The sequence below is a fragment of the Pelodiscus sinensis genome, chromosome 5 (assembly GCF_049634645.1).
Source record: "Pelodiscus sinensis isolate JC-2024 chromosome 5, ASM4963464v1, whole genome shotgun sequence".
NCBI lineage: Eukaryota > Metazoa > Chordata > Testudines > Trionychidae > Pelodiscus > Pelodiscus sinensis.
The window spans coordinates 14,091,238-14,110,650 of NC_134715.1; the positions used below are offsets into that span (position 1 = coordinate 14,091,238).

The window sequence follows — 19,413 nt, forward strand, 5'->3', positions numbered from 1 at the left end:
TGCTGGCCAGTGTCTCACCCTCAGTTACGTCACCTGCAGTGGTTCAGGCCCTGTGTCCTTGCATGTCTATGGTGCCCTTTCCTCCCAATAGTGCCCTACAGCAGTGCCCCTGCATTCTTGGGTCCTCCTCTCCCAGAGAGTTCCTTATGCCCATCTTGCCTTAGTGGCCCACTGCCAGTCGTCATTTAGACCCTACCTCGGGCAAACTGCAGTCTGAAATGGCCACTCATCATTGGCAAGGGTGTGTGGACCTGCTGCTTTTTTCTAACCTGGTTGTCTCCCAGCAGCCCTAGTACCGTCAGGCCTTGAGAATAGCGACCATAATGTAATACAATTTAACATCTCTGTGGTAGGAAAAACACCTCAGCAGCCCAACACTGTGGCATTTAATTTCAGAAAGGGAAACTACACAAAAATGAGGTTACTTAAACAGAAATTAAAAGGTACAGTGACAAAAGTAAAATCTCTACAAGCTTCATGGATACTTTTCGAAGACACCATAATAGAAGCCCAACTTAAATGTACATCCCAAATTAAAAAACATGGTAAGAAAACCAAAAAAGTGCCACAGTGGCTTAACAACCAAGTAAAAGAACCAGTGAGAGATAAAAAAGGCATTGTTTAAAAAGTGGAAGTTAAATCCTAGTGAAATAGAAAGGAGCATAAGCTCTCCAAAAATTAAGTATAAAAATATAATAAGAAAAGCTAAAAAGGAGTTTGAAGAACAGCTACCCAAAAACACAAATAGTAATAACAAAATGTTTTTTAAGTACATCAGAAGCAAGAAGCGGGCTAAGCAACCAGTGGGGCCCCAGAACAGTCAAAGTGCTTAAGGAGCCCTCAACGATGATAAAGTCATTGTGGAGAAACAAAATGAGTTCTTTGGTTCGGTGTTCACAGGTGAGGATGTCAGTGAGATTCCCAAACTTGAGCCCTTGTTTTTAGATGACAAATCTGAGGAATTGTCCCAGATTGAGGTGTAATTAGAGGAGATTTTGGAACACATTGATAAACTTAACAGCAACAAGTCACTGGGACCAGATAGCATTCACCCAAGAGTTATGAAAGAACTCAGATGACAAATTGCAGAACTATTAACTGTGGTTCGTAACCTATCCTTTAAACCAGCTTCCGTACCTAATGAGTGGAATATACAGCAGTCCCCGGGTTACGTACAAGATAGGGACTGTAGGTTTGTTCTTAAGTTGAATTTGTATGTAAGTCGGAACTGGTACATATTGTAGGGGAAACTCTAGCCAAACATTTCTCCAGAGCTCAGTTTTATTCTCCCACATCTCACTTCCCTCAGTCCTTTATTCTCAAGCTGAGGTGTCTGCTGAGAAAAGCTGCTCCGCGTCTCCCTGGTCTGCTTTGGGGGGCTCTAGCTTCGCGTCTCCCTGGTCTGCTGGGGGGAAGCAGCTAGTGCGGGGTTGCCTCACCCCGTTTGTAAGTAGGGATCCGATGTAAGTCGGATCCATGTAACCTGGGGACTGCCTGTAGTTAATATGACACCAATATTTAGAAAGGGCTTTTGAGGTGATCCTGACTATCACAGACTGGGAAGTTTAACATCAGTACCGGGCAAATTAGTTGAAACAATAGTAAATAATAAAATTGTCAGACACATAGAAGAACATAATTTGTCAGACAAAAGTCAACATGGTTTCTGTAAAGGGAAATCATGCCTTACTAATTTACTAGAGTTCTTTGAGGAGGTCAACAAACATGTGGACAAAGGGGATCCAGTAGATACAGTGTACTTAGATTTCCAGAAAGCCTTTGACAAGGTCCCCCACAAACGCTCTTAAGTAAAGTAAATTGTCATGGGGTAAGAGGGAAGGTCCTCTCATGGACTGGTAACTGGTTAAAAGACAGGAAACGAAGGGTAGGAATAGACGGTAAGTTTTCAGAATGGAGAGAGGTAATTAGTAGTGCCCCCAAGAGTCCATACTGGGACCAATCCTATTTAACCTATTTATAAATGATCTGAAGAAAGGAGTAAATAGTGAGGTGGCAAAATTTGCAGATAATACTAAACTACTCAAGATAGTTAAGACCAAAGCAGACTCTGAAGAGCTTCAAAAAGATCTCTGTTTTTCAGAGGCTGGAAATGGATGACGGGGGGGGGGGGGGGGGGAGAGGGGTGTCACATAATGATTGCCTGTTCTGTTCACTCCCTCTGGGGCATCTGGCATTGGCCAATGTTGGAAGACAGGACACTGGGCTAGATGGACTTTGGTCTGACCCACTATGGCCGTTCTTATGAGAACAAAGCCTCAGCCTGGGAGTTTGCCTGGGCAGAGCTCCCCAGCTCTGCCTGCCCTTCCCCAGCCCTGCTCTGTCTCAGGAAGTTTCAATAGCTTCCCTAGCAGTCAGGTCCCTCTTGCTTCACTGATTGAGCAAGAGTGTGTTCTCTCCTCTCCGGGATCTCTTATTTATACAGCCTCAGTTGAGCCCTAACTGGCTGCTATCTGATACAGCTGCTCTTTCCATGCCCTCTTCTGGAGCTGGATTTCACCTTTGGTGGGGCGAGTGTGGGGCAGGGATCAGCGACTTAAACCGATCCTCATGGAGTCGACACTTTGGCCTCGGCCAGACACTCTGACATTATTGGTGCTGAGCACGCTGGCCTCGATGCACAAGACTTGAGTTCTATGCCCCAAAGATCAGCAGCAGCACTGTTCCTCGGTACAAAAAACTGGCTCGCGCTCCCGGCACCAGTCCCATTCCCTAGTGCCGCACAAAAAGAAGAGAAGAAACTGGGGTTAACCCCCTCAAGGATGTCTAGAAAGGCCCCAGAGTCAGTCTGCACCATGCCCAGCTTGTCTCAGCCAAATACTTCCACTCCAGCGTTGTCAACTACAGCCTTGAGGGCAAGTCCATCAAGTCCAGTGTCAGTGGATTCCATGGTGCCGGTGCTGGTGGAGGAGGTCTTCAACCTTCCCTCCCTAGTGACACATTAGAGGCCGCATGGGACCTCATGGAACTGACAACAATGGCCCCGTTCGAGACACAGCACCTCCCCTCTGCAGTACTGACCGTACCAGTGGCTCCTGCCTCAATAGCATCAGTAGCACTGCCAACTGCACCTGTGGCTTTGGCACTGGTAGTCTGAGTGCAAGGGTCCTACCTGGCACTGGGCCCAGCACTCAAGGCACTGCTTTAAGTACCTGCTATGGCTCCGCCACCTGTCCCAGCACCAGTGACATTTTCAGCATCAAGGCACTGTGGGAAGCCCGCTGCCATGAGTGTCCATGCATGCTCTCCTCAGTACTGATCCCCAGCACTGTCTGGGTCAGGCCCTTCACAGACAACCTCAAAGTATGAGTCAGAGGCAGAATCCCTGGTGTCCTGGAGCTCATGGAACCACTCCAACCACCGACACCTGAAGGCACTGACAACACCAACACAGGCCTGGACTCCCAATGGTCTGTTTTATTTCAACATGAGATTATATTTGTCTACTATACCAATGGCAGGCATTTATCCAATGGCCCTTTTGGACCAGGGCCAGGTCCATCCTTTTGGCAGCCTCCACCCAGGCCTCACCTCCCATTCAGGACCCCAAGGGGCAGGAGGAACATGCTATGGTTGTGGCCAAACCAACGGCTCCTCTTCCTGACCCCCAGCCAGTAGGGGACATGGAAGGAGATCAAGAGTGCCAGGATGACCCTGTTCCCCCAATGGCCTCCCCATTATCACCAGACAAGGAAGTGGTGGGTACCACCTTGTCCTTTCCATCAATAGACTCTCAGGTCACCAGGACCTGTTCAGGTATGTGGCCCAAGGTCCAGCGGTGGTTGAAGAGTCCGATCCAGTCATGGATGTTCTTTCACACAATGGTCCGGCACAGGTAGCTCTGCCTCCCATTTAGTCAACTCAGACCACTACAAAGGTGCTCTAGCAGATCCCAGCCTCTGTTGTGCCCACAGCCAAGGTTGTGGAGAGGCGCTACTTTGTGCCGCAGAAGAGGTCTGAGCACTTTTACACCAATTCCCAACCAGGCCCATTAGATGGATGCTATGAACCACTGAGAGCCTCAGGGACAACCTGGTCCTGCCCCAAAAAATAAGGACTCCAAGATGCTGGACCTAGGTGGGTGCAAGATCTGTTTGACTAGGGGGTTCAGCTGTGGGTCTCGAACTAGCAGGTGCTCCTCACTTGCTACGCATTTAACTCCTCGAACACCCTCTCCGATTTCCAGGAGTTTCTCCCCTCACACATCCAGCAGTACTTCTTAGCATTGCTGCAGGAAAGTCTCACGATCACCAAGACAGCAAAAGGCCCTTGACTTGGACTCATCTGTGTGCACTATGGCCATGATTGGCAGAGCTGTATTGCACTCAGCAATGAGTTGAGGTTCAATCCCTCCTCCGTATAAACTGCTGGTAAGTCACACATTGCCATGCACATGAGCGATCACTCGAAGAAGAAAGATCGGTTATTTACCTTTTGTACACATTGTTCTTCAAGATGTGCTGTTCATATCCATTCCAGACCCTTTGTCGAACTGTTTTGACAAGAAGGAACTGAGTGGGAGATGGGTTAGCAGGAGGCATATATATGACACCACAAGGCATCTCCACAGGGGTCACCACAGCTGACCTGATGGGTACTGCTGGGGAAAAGTCTTCCAATTATCATGCACATGGCACACGCACACACATATTGGAATGGACACGAGCAACACATCTTGAAGAACAAGTTACAAAAGGCAAGTAACTTTTACTTCTACTGGAAATAATATCATAATAGCACATTAGTGCCTTTAACCTGTTCTAAGGCTAAAAAAGCAATTGTAGTATATCTGCTGTTGTTACCCATTAGCATTATGGTAATTGCATGAATGGCTTTTAGGATTGAAAAAAGTTAAAAAGGCCTTCTAACCTGAACCTAGAGAAGACAGTGAATATAAGATCAGGGAGCTCTCAAACCTTATTTAATAAAAGGTACAGAATTGTCCAGTAATAGCCCCAAACCCTATAGTATCATTATTGTAAACTGGGAGGTCACATAACAGATCTGGGCTCTATTCTCAGCTTTGCCACAGACTTGCTGAGTGATCTTGGGCCAGTCACTTCACTTGTTTGTGCCTCCCTTTCCTTTCCATTTGTAAGCTGCTCTGGGGTCTGCAAATGACAAACCCAATATTAGCACAAATATGGGGGGAGGATTAGGAATAAAACTGAATATTTAATCAGAAGGCAAATCCACATGAAATACACTTGAAAACTGGGCAGCCCATTCTTGACCCCCTTGTTCTCTTTAAATGTTGTCATATACTATGCACTTGTCATATTATCTTCTTAATAAACTATATGCAATGGTATTCAAATAAGGAATTCACAGGTAGAAGCTGGCTCGTTTGGCTAGTGTGAACATTTTGTTTCATGTGTTTATGATTTGTCCTTTCGCAGGATCAGTACATTTTCTGCTATCAAGTTGTCCTCCATGTCCTAAAACATCTCCAAGCTGAAGAACAGCAGAGAGGCAAATAAAATACCAAAGTCTAAAGTGCTTTTAAAAAAGCATCAGTGACATTTGGTTGTAACTCGATCTCTTCGTAAGTCAGTCCCCATTCATTGAAATGAGCGTTCAATAAGCGCGTTTGTAAGCGCGGATCACTGTTCGTAAGTCGGGGACCGGCTGTATGGGAGGTTGGTCGTAAGTGCGGATGGTCATACGTCAGTGTGTTCGTAAGTCGGGGACCACCTGTATTTTGTTAATTTTGCCAATATTATCCCAGTCCTTCTTTTCATTCTCATCAACCATCTCTTCTATGCAGTCAGGCCTTCATGCCACCTATAATACATGGTAAAGGGCAAGACATTGTAGTACCACTACTTCTCCCCTCTCCATAGTGTTGGGGTTCTTTATATACCAGGAAAAATATTTAGTAAAGTTGCATTTTGCAGCTTCCTTATTCTATGATAAATTACTGAAATTAAAATCAATTAAAAATGCAATAATGCCTTCTGTGGGTATGCAGCTATTTTTTTAGTGTTTTTCTGCTGCAGGAGGAGGAGGTTGGGAAAATAAGGAAGTATTTTATTCTGGTGAACTTTCTTACAGGGACATTTTATTGGTCTATTTTAAAAACTTGTTTATAGCAGATCTTTTTTTTTCAGTATTTTGATATAGTAAAGCAATTTTATAGGGGATACTTGAAATCAGTATTTAAGCTTTATGAGACACCTATTAGCCTAGAAAAGAGTAGTGAATATTTACTATAAGTATCACAGTTTCTAATGTTTACTTCATAGAATTTCATGTATATATTTATATACTTTTACAAAACAAGCTGAATTATCAGGTGCCTACATTTATAACTGATTAGGCATTTTCCACTATGTAAATAAAAATACATTTTAAAACATATTTCGGTCTGGTTTATTGCCACATGAAATTATATTTGTATATACCTTTTTCGCTGTGCTATTTGAGCACTTTACATGTTTTAAAGCAAATGGACATAAACCTTTTTTTCATAGTTTCCATTTCTTTCCCTATACCCAAAGCTGGTGTGTGTTTAATTGTCAGAGGTTTAAAACCATAATGTGTATTTAGTATGGCACAGAACTCGGCATAACCTGTGTAGATGAGGTGTACATTGCATTGCATCAGACAGTTCAAGGTAAATGCTGTGAATATGCAAGCTTTTATTCCCAAATTACCAGCCTGCAAAGATCTTGTATCCTAAAACTGAGACTGTGTGCATTTTAATTGTAATTGACATAGCAACTGCCTCGCTTAAAAATAATTTGAGCTTTTATTCTTGTGTCATCAATAGAATGTCTCATCCTTGTTATAGAAGTCATACATGGTGTATCCAGTGTAACATGACAGCTCACACCTGAGGAAATACAAGACAGGACCATGCAGCACTTTAAAGACTAACAAGATGGTTTATTAGGTGATGAGCTTTCGTGGGCCAGACCCACTTCCTCAGGTCTTTAAAGTGCTGCATAGTCCTGTCTTTTGTTTCAGCAAGACCAGACTAACACGGCTATTTTACCTGAGGACATACATTGCAAAAGCAGCAGTGTAGTGTTGTTGGGATTCCCTCTGAGACGTTTTCCATTTGACTTATCCAGAACAACTTGCCCAGTCCTGGAAGAACACACTATTTCTCTGAGATCCAGCACCTATGGATTTCAACACTCAGGTTCCTTTATTTTCCATACAACAAAGCTACACTGAGTGGAGGCATAGTACACAGAGCTGGTCTTAGAGGCAGATGAATGTGCACTACCAGGAGAAACACAAACCTAGCTTTGGACATTCTGCTAATCAGCTAAGCAGCATTTGAATCTCTTGAGTGGCTGCCTGAGGGAAAACTAGTCAGGATGTATGTGCTAGCTAAGATAAAAGGCAACACCTTATAAACAAACAACACGTTTGTTTAGCATAGTCAAGACAGAAGCAGACTGTGAGGGACTCCAAGAAGATCTCACCAAACTGAGTGATTGGGCAACAAAATGGCAAATGAAATTTAATGTGGATAAGTGTAAAGTAATGCACATCGGGAAAAATAACCCCAACTATACGTACAGTATGATGGGGGCTAATTTGGCTACGACAAATCAGGAAAGAGATCTTGGAGTTATCGTGGACGGTTCTCTGAAAACTTCCACACAGTGTGCAGCAGCGGTCAAAAAGGCAAATAGGATGCTAGGAATTACTAGGAAAGGGATAGAAAATAAGACCCAGAATATCTTACTGCCCCTGTATAAAACTATGGTACGCCCACATCTTGAATACTGTGTACAGATGTGGTCTCCTCACCTCAAAAAAGATATTTTGGCCTTGGAAAGGGTTCAGAAAAGGGCAACTAAAATGATTAGGGGTTTGGAACGGGTCCCATATGAGGAGAGGCTAAAGCGACTGGGACTTTTCAGTTTAGAAAAGAGGAGACTGAGGGGGGATATGATAGAGGTCTATAAAATCATTAGTGGTGTGGAGAGGGCTGATAAAGAAAAGTTATTTATTAGTTCCCTAAATAGAAGAACTAGAGGACACACAATGAAATGAATGGGTAGCAGGTTTCAAACTAATAAAAGAAAGTTCATCTTCACACAGCATGTAGTCAACCTGTGGAACTCCTTGCCAGAGGAGGCTGTGAAGGCTAGGACTATAATAGAGTTTAAAGAGAAGCTAGATAATTTCATGGAGGTTAGGTCCATAAAAGGCTATTAGCCAGGGGATAAAATGGTGTCCTTGGCCTCTGTTTGTCAGAGGCTGGAGAAGGATGGCAGGAGACAAATCGCTTGATCATTGTCTTCGGTCCACCCTCTCTGGGGCACCTGGTGCTGGCCACTGTCAGTAGACAGGATACTGGGCTAGATGGACCTTTGGTCTGACCCAGTTCTTATATTCATTCCATATTGTGTCACTTAGCGCATTAGTCTGGGAACTGACCTTGTCTGTGAAGACAAAGGCAAAGAAAGCATTAAGTACTTCAGCTTTCCCCACATCATCTGTCACTAGGTTACTGCCCTCATCCAGTAGGGGCCCCACACCCTCTCTGATCACCTTCTTCTTGCTAACATGCCTATAGAAACCTTTCTTGTTATCCTTCACATCCCTTGCGAAATTCCAATTGCGCTTTCGAGTGCCTGATAACTCCCCTGTAGTTTTGAGCTATACATGTATATCCCTCTCTAGTCATCTGTCCAAGTTTCCACTTTTTGTAAGCTCCCTTTTTGTGCTTAAGTTCACCAAGGATTTCCCCGATGAGCCAATCTGGTCTCCTACCATATTTGCTTTTCTTGCTACGCATTGGAATGGTTTCTGTATATGCCTTCAATAAGGCTTCTTTAAAATATTGCCAACTCTCCTGGACTCCTTTCCCCTTTCATGTTAGCATCCCAGGGGATTCTGCCCATCAGGTCTCTGAGGGAGTCAAAGTCTGCTTTTCTGAAGTCCAAGGTGTGTATTTTACTTTCTCTCTTTTCCTCCTTTGGTCAGGATCCTGAAATCTACCATCTCATGATCACTGCTTCCCAGGTTGTCACCCACCTCTACTTCCCCTATTAGTTCCTCCCTGTTTGTGAGCAGCAGGTCAAGCTGTGCACGGCCCCTGGTCTGATCCTGCAGCACTTGTATCAAGACGTTATCCCCAACATTCTCCAAAAACTTCCTGGATTGTCTGTGTACTGCTGAATTGGTCTGCCAACTGATGTCAGGGTGATTAAATTCCCCCATGAGAACCAGGGCCTGCAATCTGGAAACTTCTCTCAGTTGTTCTAAGAAAGCCTCATCTACCTCATCCACCTGATTCAGCAGTCTGTAGCAGACACCAACCACAACATCACTGCTGTTGCTTACACCTCTAAACTTCTCCCATAGTCTCTCAACAGGCTTTTCTTAAAGACTTAAAAGACAAAAGAGGCAGTTTACAGTTGACCAGACCTTGAGGGAAAGATGCTTTATGACTTGCCTTTGCACTTTTAAATCCATAAACCATTCTATTCACCATATAGCTAACTTGACACACAAGACTGATACGTACATCAAAGTAAGATATACCAATCTATGACTGGTTCACAACTCTTTTTATACTGCTGCATGGCAAACCCATTCACAAACTTTTAGCAGACTGATAACATTTTATGCAAATAATTAATATGCAAAAAACTGTTACCAGTCCTTCAAAAGCCCCAGTCCACAGAGCCCCTCAATGCCAACCACCTCTCCACTACCACCAGCACCAGCCACTGACCCAAGTCCCTTGCACCCAGCCCTCCCCAGTGCCAGCCTCCCATCCTCCAAGCCCCCTGAATGCCAGACCCCCATCCCAATACCTCATTACCAGCCTCCCACCACCTGATCCTGAGTGCCAGCCTCCTGTTTCCAGAGCCCCACTGCACCCAACCCTCCCAGAGCCCACCCCAGTGCCAGCTCCCACTCCTCAATATTAGCCCCATCCCCAGAGCCCCCCCCAGTGCCAATCCTGCCCCCACAGCTCCCCACTACTATCCCCACTCTGAGCCTTTCCCTCCCACTGCCAACTCTCCATCCCAGATGGCCGGTGCCCTCCACTGTCAGAGCCCCGCCCCACTCCCCTCACCTAACCCTGTACTGCCTCCAAGCTGCCAACTAATCACTGATACCTAGGCTGTGGCTGCTCTAAGGCTGATGTGCCAGGCTCCACACAGCCCTCCCACAGCGCAGCAAACCGCTCTGCCATGTCCAGGAGGAGACCCCGCCCCTGCTCGGCACTGGTTGGCTGACAGGTGGGGGTAGGACACACTTCTCCCAACAGCCATGGCAGGAAAGGAGGTACCGGGTGGTGTATTGAAGCCCTGTCCCCCAGAGCCGTTTCAGCCTGGAAGCCAGCGGTTCCCAGCCTGGCACCGGTCCACAGACCGTTTGTTCGGAACTTCTGGATTATGACAGTAGGATTGATAGGTTAATGAGGCAGTTTGTCCCAAGCATATTTGAGTTGTGCATATTTGTTTCCAAAGTCCATTTCCTAAAGCGGGGGGGGGAGGGGGAGGGTCTGTCACAATAATACCTAGTGTAGAGCCAGAAAACTCCAACCCAGATAAAACTAGCCATAAAAAACAAACAGTTTAAGTTCCTAAAACAAGAGATTGCCCTAATCCAGATCCAAATCTCTGAGAGGTGGGGAAGTTCATGTCTGGAGAGGGAGTCCTCTGTTCCGGATCAAGACACCTCTATAATAGAAGTTCACTAGGCATAAACTAGAACTACCAGTAACATAAGAATGGCCACACAGGCCAGACCAAAGGTCCATCCTGCCCAGTATTCTGTCTTCTAACAGTGGCCAATGCCAGGTGTCCCAAAAGGAATGAACAGAACACATGATCATCAAGTGATCCATCTCCTGTTGGTCATTCCCAGCTTCTGACAGAGACTAGGGGCACCCATCCTGACTAATAGCCATTGATGGACCTAACCTCCATGAATTTATCTAGCTTTTATTCTGAACCCTGTTAAAATTATGGCCTTCAAAACCTCCTCTGACAGAGTTCCACAGGTTATGTGAAGAAATACTTCCTTTTGTTTGTTTTAAACCTTCTACCTATTAATTTCATTTGGTAACCCTTAGTTCTTGTGTTGTGGGACCAAAGAAACTTGGCTTTATTTAGTTCCTCTACACCCATTCATGATTCTATAGACCTCTATCATATCCCCCTTTTTTTTGTCTGTCTTCCAAGCTGAAAAGTCCCAGTTTTATCACTCTCTCCCCAGGTGGCAGTCATTCCATATCCCAAATTATTTTGTTGCCCTTTTCTTGGCCCCATGCCAAGATACATTTTTTTGAGATAAGGCAACTACATCTGCATACAGTATGCAAGATGTGGGTGTACAGTAGTCCTGATTATCCGACCTTCACTTATCCAACCTTCCGGTTTATCTGACACAGCCATTCGACGTGCTATTTATGCGTCCATGCGTCACATACCGCCATGGCCGTAGCTTCGTTTGTTCCTCTGCGCCAGTGATTTATGTTTGTGCTGTGATCGTGTTTCATTTTTTCCAATTACATGTTCCCCTTACTGTAATATAATTGTATTGTTTGAGGAACACGGCATGTGAAAAGAGAAAAAAAGTGGTTCTTTTCATTGAACAAAAACTTGAAGCGTTAAAGAGAGTAGACAAAGGCAAGTCAATGCTAAAAATTGCATCTGAACTCGGTGTGGGGAAAGTTACAGTTGGTGACTGGAAGAGAAAAAGAAGTGTTAGAAAAGTGGTGCTCTGATCGACCCTCAAGTGCAGGACTGAAGGACAGAAAAACAATGAAAAAATGTGAATATGAAAAAGTAAGTGAGACTTTGTCCTTATGGTTCACATAGCAAAGGAATAAGGGCATGCCTAGCACAGGCCTGATTCTGCAAAAGAAAGCTCTGAGTTTCCATAAGAATTTAATGAAGGGGAACCTGATTTCACGGCTAGTGTAGGCTGGCTTGATCACTGGAAAAAAAGATATGGGTTAAGGCAGCTCAGTATATATGGCGAAAAATTATCTGCAAATCCGGAAGGGTTTCTGAAATTTAAAGCAAATTTTCATTGTCTCATCAACAATGAAGGATTATCAGGTGAGCAAATATATAATTGCTATGAGACAGGCTTATAAAATGCTTCCTTCAAAAACTCTAGCTTCCTGGGCTGAAGCTTCAGCTCCTGGGTATAAATGAAGTAAAGAAAGCGTGACTATTCTAGCCTGTAATGCTACTGGTAACAACAAACTAAGACTCACATTTATTGGAAAGGCAAAAAAACCCACGAGCTTTCAAAAACATAGCACCTACTGCTCTACAAGTTTCGTACAAGAATCAGAGGAAGGCATGGATGGATTCAGCAATTTTCCAAGGCTGGATTTTCAATGAATTTCTTCCTTCAGTAGAACAATTTTTGAATTCGCTAAACCTACCAAGGAAAGCAATCCTTGTAATTGATAATGTGCCATCTCATCCTCATGAGGATGAACTGATCAGTGGGGACATTAGAGTGATTTTTCTTCCTCCTAATATCACCTTGTTGTGTCAGCCTATGGACCAGGGTGTGCTTGAAGCGTTAAAGAAAAAATATCGTCGTAAGCTTTTAACTGCGCTCATTGAGGTGATAGACGATAGAAATGGCATGCTAGATAAGCTAAGGACGGTGAACATAAAAGATGTTATTTATTGGATCACACAATCATGTGAAGAGATCGAACTGCAAACTCTGGCAAGATCATGGAGAAAGTTACTTTCGGAAGATGAAAACATACAAGAAATGGTGCAAGAAAATTGTGATAACCTGCTACCTTTGTTACAACAAATTCCAGGCTGTGAGAAGGTAAATGATGATGGAATGGATGGAGAAAGACGAGCGACAAGAACTGACTGACCGCAGCATAATAGCTCTGGTGAATCGGGATGACAATGACAACGAAGATGATGAAAATATAAATAACAATGACAAAACGGAGAGAATTATTCATAGCGAAGGGGTCAAGGCTCTTGAGGCGGCACTGGCTTACATTGAACATCAAGGGGAGGCAACTGCTAGTGATGTAACGTTATCGAGATGCTGATGCGACCTCGCTGCAAAAAAGAGAAACCAAGCTGGGAAACAAACTTCAATCACTATAACTTTAGCGTTTTGCCATACTGCATACTAAATGTTCTGTACTCTATTATGTTAGTAGTTCTGTAGAATAATAAGTAAAACTTGATTTCATACCCGTTTCTGTATTATCTGAGATTTTTGTTAATCCAACCACCCCTCAGTCCTGTTTAGGTCGGATTATCGGGACTCTACTGTACTATGAATTTAGAGGCAATAAGCTATTCTTCTTTGAGTGCTTGTTCATGTCCATTCCACTTAGGTGTGTGTGCGCCACGTGCACAGATTGCCAGAGAATTTTCCCTTAGCAGTACTGTCCAGGGGTGTCCTTGTCCCCGGGGCATCCCTTGCTGGTCCTCCCAAAGTACAGCTCCTAAAGTTAAAGCAAGTAAAGCCTCATAGGCCTAGGCCCAAAGTACAGTTCACTAGTAGGGTAGAATCATAGAATCATAGAATAATAGGACTGGAAGGGACCTCAAGAGGTCATCGAGTCCAGCCCCCTGCCCTCAAGGCAGGACCAAGCTCCACCTACACCATCCCTGACAGATGTCTATCTAACCTGTTCTTAAATATCTCCAGAGAGGGAGATTCCACCACCTCCCTTGGCAATTTATTCCAATATTTGACCACCCTGACAGTTAGGAATTTTTTCCTAATGTCCAATCTAAACCTCCCCTGCTGCACTTTAAGCCCATTACTCCTTGTCCTGTCCTCAGAAACCAAGAGGAACAAATTTTCTCCTTCCTCCTTGTGACACCCTTTTAGATATTTGAAAACCGCTATCATGTCCCCCCTTAATCTTCTTTTTTCCAAACTAAACAAGCCCAGTTCATGAAGCCTGGCTTCATAGGTCATGTTCTCTAGACCTTTAATCATTCTTGTCGCTCTTCTCTGTACCCTTTCCAGTTTCTCCACATCTTTCTTGAAATGTGGCGCCCAGAACTGGACACAGTACTCCAGCTGAGGCCTAACTAGTGCAGAGTAGAGCGGCAGAATGACTTCACGAGTTTTGCTTACAACACACCTGTTGATACAACCTAGAATCATATTTGCTTTTTTTGCAACAGCATCACACTGTTGACTCATATTCAACTTGTGGTCCACTATGACCCCTAGATCCCTTTCTGCCATGCTCCTTCCTAGACAGTCGCTTCCCATCTCGTATGTATGGAACTGATTGTTCCTTCCTAAGTGGAGCACTTTGCACTTATCTTTTGGGGAGCCAGTTCACGTTGGTCACAGACCACGCACCATTAAGATGGCTCCATACAATGAAGGACACCAATGTGCGGATCATGTGCTGGTACCTGTCTCTTCAGCCCTATGCTTTTCAAGTGGCACACTGATTGGGGAAAGCCCATGGTAATGCTGACTTCTTTGCACGGGCTGGGGAAGATGGTGGAGGGGCGTCCCTCCAGGAACCCCTCTTAAGGGAGAGGGTGTCTGACCAGGGCCGGATTGGGGGGGGGGGCTAGCCGGGTAGCTGCCTGGGACGCCAACCTATGGGGGGGCGCCTGATGGCAGCTGTAAGGGGCGCAGTGCGCCAGGGGGACAGGGCCGCACATGCGCCGTGCGCCCGGGGTGGAGCCGCGTATGCATTGTGCGCCCGCTGCTCAGGGCACAGGAATGGCTTGAGCCGGCCCTGTGTGCGACAACCCTGGAGGGAGGCTCAGTCTAGGTTGGCTTCTGAGGAGGAAGGATGTGCTGCCCCAGCTCCTGCCCCAGTGAGCTGCCCCAGCTCTATTGATCCACTGCTACCAGTGCACTTCTAGCCTAGAGAAGCCTGTGATATAAGAGCCTTTTGATTAAGCCTCTAAGTAACTTACACTCTCCTAAGCATTATTATTTTAAGTTAATGGGACATCCAACATGACGTACATGTCTGAGTGTTTTCTGGATTAGGGCTAACATGCTTGTCTGTTGGTATCTTTCAGGATTGTATCCACAGTGCTCTGAACACTTGCATAGGTGAGCTACCAAATGAGTAATTGGAGGTAGGAACATAAACTGGAACCATCGCCCATAAAGGGTGATGCTTATCAGGTAACAGATAACTGGTCATTGGGAGCAGCCTCCAGCCCAGATCTGCTCTAGATCTGCCAACTCCTGCATCAGGGTGCCAGCTCCCAGGACTGCAGTGAAAGGCCCACTCCAGTCCAGCCACAGTGGGCAGGTGGGGTGCTCTGGCCCACCTGGGCTGAAGCAGCAGCCCTGATCTGCTCCATCTTTGATCAGTTAACCAATTAAACACTACATTTAATTGGTTATCCAATTAAACAGGATTTTACATCCCTACTTGGTTGCTTTTACATTCACAAGAATATCTGGTCTAAGGAGAGATTGATGGTGAATTCCTATTATGGAGAATAGTGATAGAAATGTAGCCGTGTTAGTCTGGGGTAGTTGAAGCAAAATGCAGGACAATGTAGCACTTTAAAGACTAACAAGATGGTTTATTAGATGATGAGCTTTCGTGGGCCAGACCCACTTCCTCAGATCAAATAGTGGAAGATTTGTGACTACTTTCTTCCACTATTTGATCTGAGGAAGTGGGTCTGGCCCACGAAAGCTCATCATCTAATAAACCATCTTGTTAGTCTTTAAAGTGCTACATTGTCCTGCATTTTATTATGGAGAAGGCATCCAGAGTTTCCATCTTGAGTTCCTCCCTGGAGGCTGATTTCATTTCTACCAGCAGCTCCCTTACTAAGTGAGACTGCTAGAGTCATGAGATGAAACAGACCCTTTTTGGGATGCACTTAATCATTTTTGCATTCCAACAGACCCCTGGGTCGATTTGCTTCTTGTGCAAGCCCATACCACTTAGCACAACCCAGAGATGAATCTGCTCCTTTTGCTACAATGAACATTGCAATTCTGCAATAAATGTAAGTAATACCACACGTTCCTTTTATTTTGTTATAAAAACCCAGTTTTCATTCTAATGGAGTATCAAATGAACAGGTTCTACTGAATACCACAAATGGTTTGGATGGATTATCTTTACCTATACTGTAGAAAGGAACTGTAATATTGTAGGGGAGAGTTTTAAAAAGAGGTTTAAAATACAGGCATGTTGATAAACTCATTTGTGACTATTTCACCCTCCCCTCCACGCTTTATGAAATTGACTTATGGACACAAATATGCCTAACTCGAAGATGCTGTGGCCGAAATACCTCATGTAACCTACCAATCTTAATCTCACAGTCTGGTGGATCTGTATAGCTTATTTTGGTATATGTATCATTCCTGTATGTAAAGTTGGAGATATGGAGTATGGAATTGTTTTATGCTTTTAAATGTGCAAATGAAAGCCATCAAGTGTGTTTCCCTCAATGTCTGGATGATCACCTGTAAACAGCCCCTTTTGTCCTTTGAATCAAGAGTTGTTGGTCTTAGGAAGTCACATAGCCACCCTAACTGGTAGGGTCTGACCAAGTAATTTTCCATGGAAGATTAGACACAAAGGATTCCAGCCTAAAAAGAAGGCTATTTAAGATGCAAAGTTTTCAGGCACTTTGTCTTTGGCTGCCACGTCATTCCCAAAAGAAGGAACCAGCGACCTCAGGTTAAAAAAAAAAAAAAAAAAAACTTCCCTGGCTTGGAGGCTTAGCTGAAATAAGAACAGTTTTAGGGTAAGTCTGTAATGAGTTTTTAGTGTTAGAACTAGCTATGCATTTTCCATTGTTTAACATTTGTAATTTACTTTACCTGTTTTCACTTGCAACCACTGCTTTTACTTAATAAAATCATTTTTATTTGCTATCAAGCCCAGTGTAAATAATTTTTACCTGGGGGATCAATTAATGTCCTTTCAGGGGGGCTTACCTGAATGATTTATTTGGGGTTCTGATCCCATTTGGGAGTGGGTTCCCTGGAAACTGTAGCCCAAACTACAGTTTTCTTGGACCTGAGGTGATTCAGTGTCTGCATTGCTCTTTGGGGGAGAGAGATGGTGATCTCAGCTCTCTGCTTTCGCTGGGAGAGACCAGGAGATCTGGACCAACAGAACAGTTTGATGAGAAGCCTATAGGCCAGGGAATGCTGAGCTTTTGGTGTCTACATAGTCGCAGCTTTCAACAGCCCATGGCTGAAAGCCCCATAGATTTTGTTCCAAAATGTCTCCAAATCAACTGTCTTGATGAGGGCAATTGCTGGAAGGTACAGATCGCGTGAAAAGTTTCTTCTCAGATCTAACGAAGGAATAGGTTTTTCTGAATGTTACCCAAGCAACTCCTGTACATGAAGAGATTTGTGGTAATCTCCAGACTGAGAGACAGGTTTTTAATGCATTTCTGAGGCAATATAAGGATTTGTGCAATATAAGGAAAACTCGGCCTTGGTAATTTGACTCCGTAGGCTTGTGGAAGCTGCTGTGGAAGAAGCCCCTAACAGATGCCGTGGAGGTACACATAGTCAGGGAGCAATAACCTTAACTTCATCCTCCTCTTCATCCTCACTGGAGAAGCCATTACATACGCCTCTCTCCCCTGCCACAGGAGGTTGCAAACCAGGACCTGCTTAGGCAGGTCATCTCCAACCTGGTACTACACACAGAGGAGCTAGCAGACAACCTCTTCTGTGTGCTCACTGCCTCGGCCCCAGAACATGTTGCCCTACTGCTGCACAAAGGGATCTTGGGGTATGTCTACACTACAGCACTAATTCGAACTAACTTAATTCAAATTAGTTAATTCGAACTAAGCTAATTCGAACTAGTGCATCTAGACCTAAAAACTAATTCGAATTAGCATTTGCTAATTCGAACTAGCATGTCCACATTGAGTGGACCCTGAACCGAAGTTAAGGCTGGCCGGAACCAGTGCCAGCAGGGCATCAGGTTAGGACTTAGCAGCTGTGTCTAGACTGCATCTCTTTTTCACAAAAGAGACACATCGCATTAGACACATCGCAATTGCAAATGAAGCGGGGATTTAAATCCCCTCCGCTTCATTTGCATAAACATGGCTGCCGCTTTTTTTCCAGCTCGGAGCTTTGCCGGAAAAAAGCGCCAGTCTAGACGCAGATCTTTCGGAAAATAAAGCCTTTTCCAAAAGATCCCTTATTTCTCTTAAAATAAGGAATAAGGGATCTTTCGGAAAAGTTTTTCGGAAAAAGACTTTTGCCCGAACAGGAGCAGCATAGTATTTCCACAAAAGCACTGACAATCTTACATGAGATCGTCAGTGCTTTTGGGGAAATTCAAGCGGCCAGTGTAGACAGCTGGCAAGTTTTTCCGCAAAAGCAGATGATTTTGTGGAAAAACTTGCCAGTCTAGACACAGCCCAGATGTATAGGGCACCCAAAACTGTGGCATACCACTGAGTCTTAATGCCCACCCACCTGCATCCTCCTCTACCTGTTCTGTGGCTCTGTTTCCTCCAGAGATGATCTTGTTAACTTAAAACTGAAAAAGCCTGCCAGAACTATTTGCAATACATTGAACCCCTGAAAGATCTATTCAAGTGGTAATGAAGCCATTTAACAGGTATTTTCCAATCTCAATATATACTGTCAGTTTCTGACTTTAGTGTGTGAGTCTACAGGATCTTAATTTAATATTTATTTTTAAAATGTCATTAGTATGTTGCTGGAGATCATAAAAATCACATCTCAAAATTGTGTCATCCCCTCTCCCCACCCAGGCTGCCATTGGCCATAGGGGCACCAGTTTACTAGTATTGCAAATGGCCCCATAAATCCTAAGGATGGCCCTGCCCTTCCTGGCCCTTATTTCTAAGGCTGTTGAGAGAAAATACTTTGTACCAGTGAATATCTCTGGCATGAATATCTCTATTCCCATCTGGATCCTAGTTCCCTTGTAGTAGAGGTCTACTACAAGGAGAGATTAGGGTAACTGAAAAATAAAGACTCAAAATAGCTGGATTTATTTGGTCATAATGTTTATTCTTTGGCTAACCTTCAATTGTGGGTGGTTAATCACCAGGACCTCCTTGACCACTATCAACTTAACGTGTGGCCGACCACAGACAAATTTGCTTCCTGAATCCTCGAGGAAGGAGTACAGAGCACTCACTGAGGAAGGGGCAGTGGAAGCCAGGGCAGACTCCCAGGGCGCTGTGGATACAACAGACACTGCAGTGCACAGCATGGCGATGGCCATTTCTATGCATCAGTGTGACAGGGCGCACGCTCTGCACTGGCCCTTTAAGGGCAAAACCCAGGCCCGGAGCAGGGGCTGAAAGCAAAGACCCCGCTGAGGCCGCTAGGACTAATGAGAGCCCAGCTGGGGGCTATATAAAGAAGAGCAGTCTGCTGCTCAGGGAGAGAGCAGTAAGGAGCTGGCAGCTGAGGAAGCAGGAGGCTCCCAGG

At 44.6% G+C, this 19,413-nt stretch overlaps 1 protein-coding gene across 15 annotated transcripts in view; it reads left to right on the forward strand.

Annotated features, from left to right (window-relative positions):
• The window catches only part of PTPN13 (protein tyrosine phosphatase non-receptor type 13), a 238,698-nt gene extending 232,737 nt beyond the window's left edge, over positions 1 to 5,961 (forward strand). For all 15 annotated transcript variants that reach the window (XM_075929542.1, XM_075929544.1, XM_075929547.1 and 12 more), the window contains one exon: positions 5,418 to 5,961. In XM_075929542.1, the coding sequence (XP_075785657.1) occupies positions 5,418 to 5,498 (81 nt within the window). In that variant the 3' untranslated portion in view covers positions 5,499 to 5,961. The remainder of the gene's footprint in view (positions 1 to 5,417) is intronic.
• Positions 5,962 to 19,413: the final 13,452 nt, after the last annotated feature.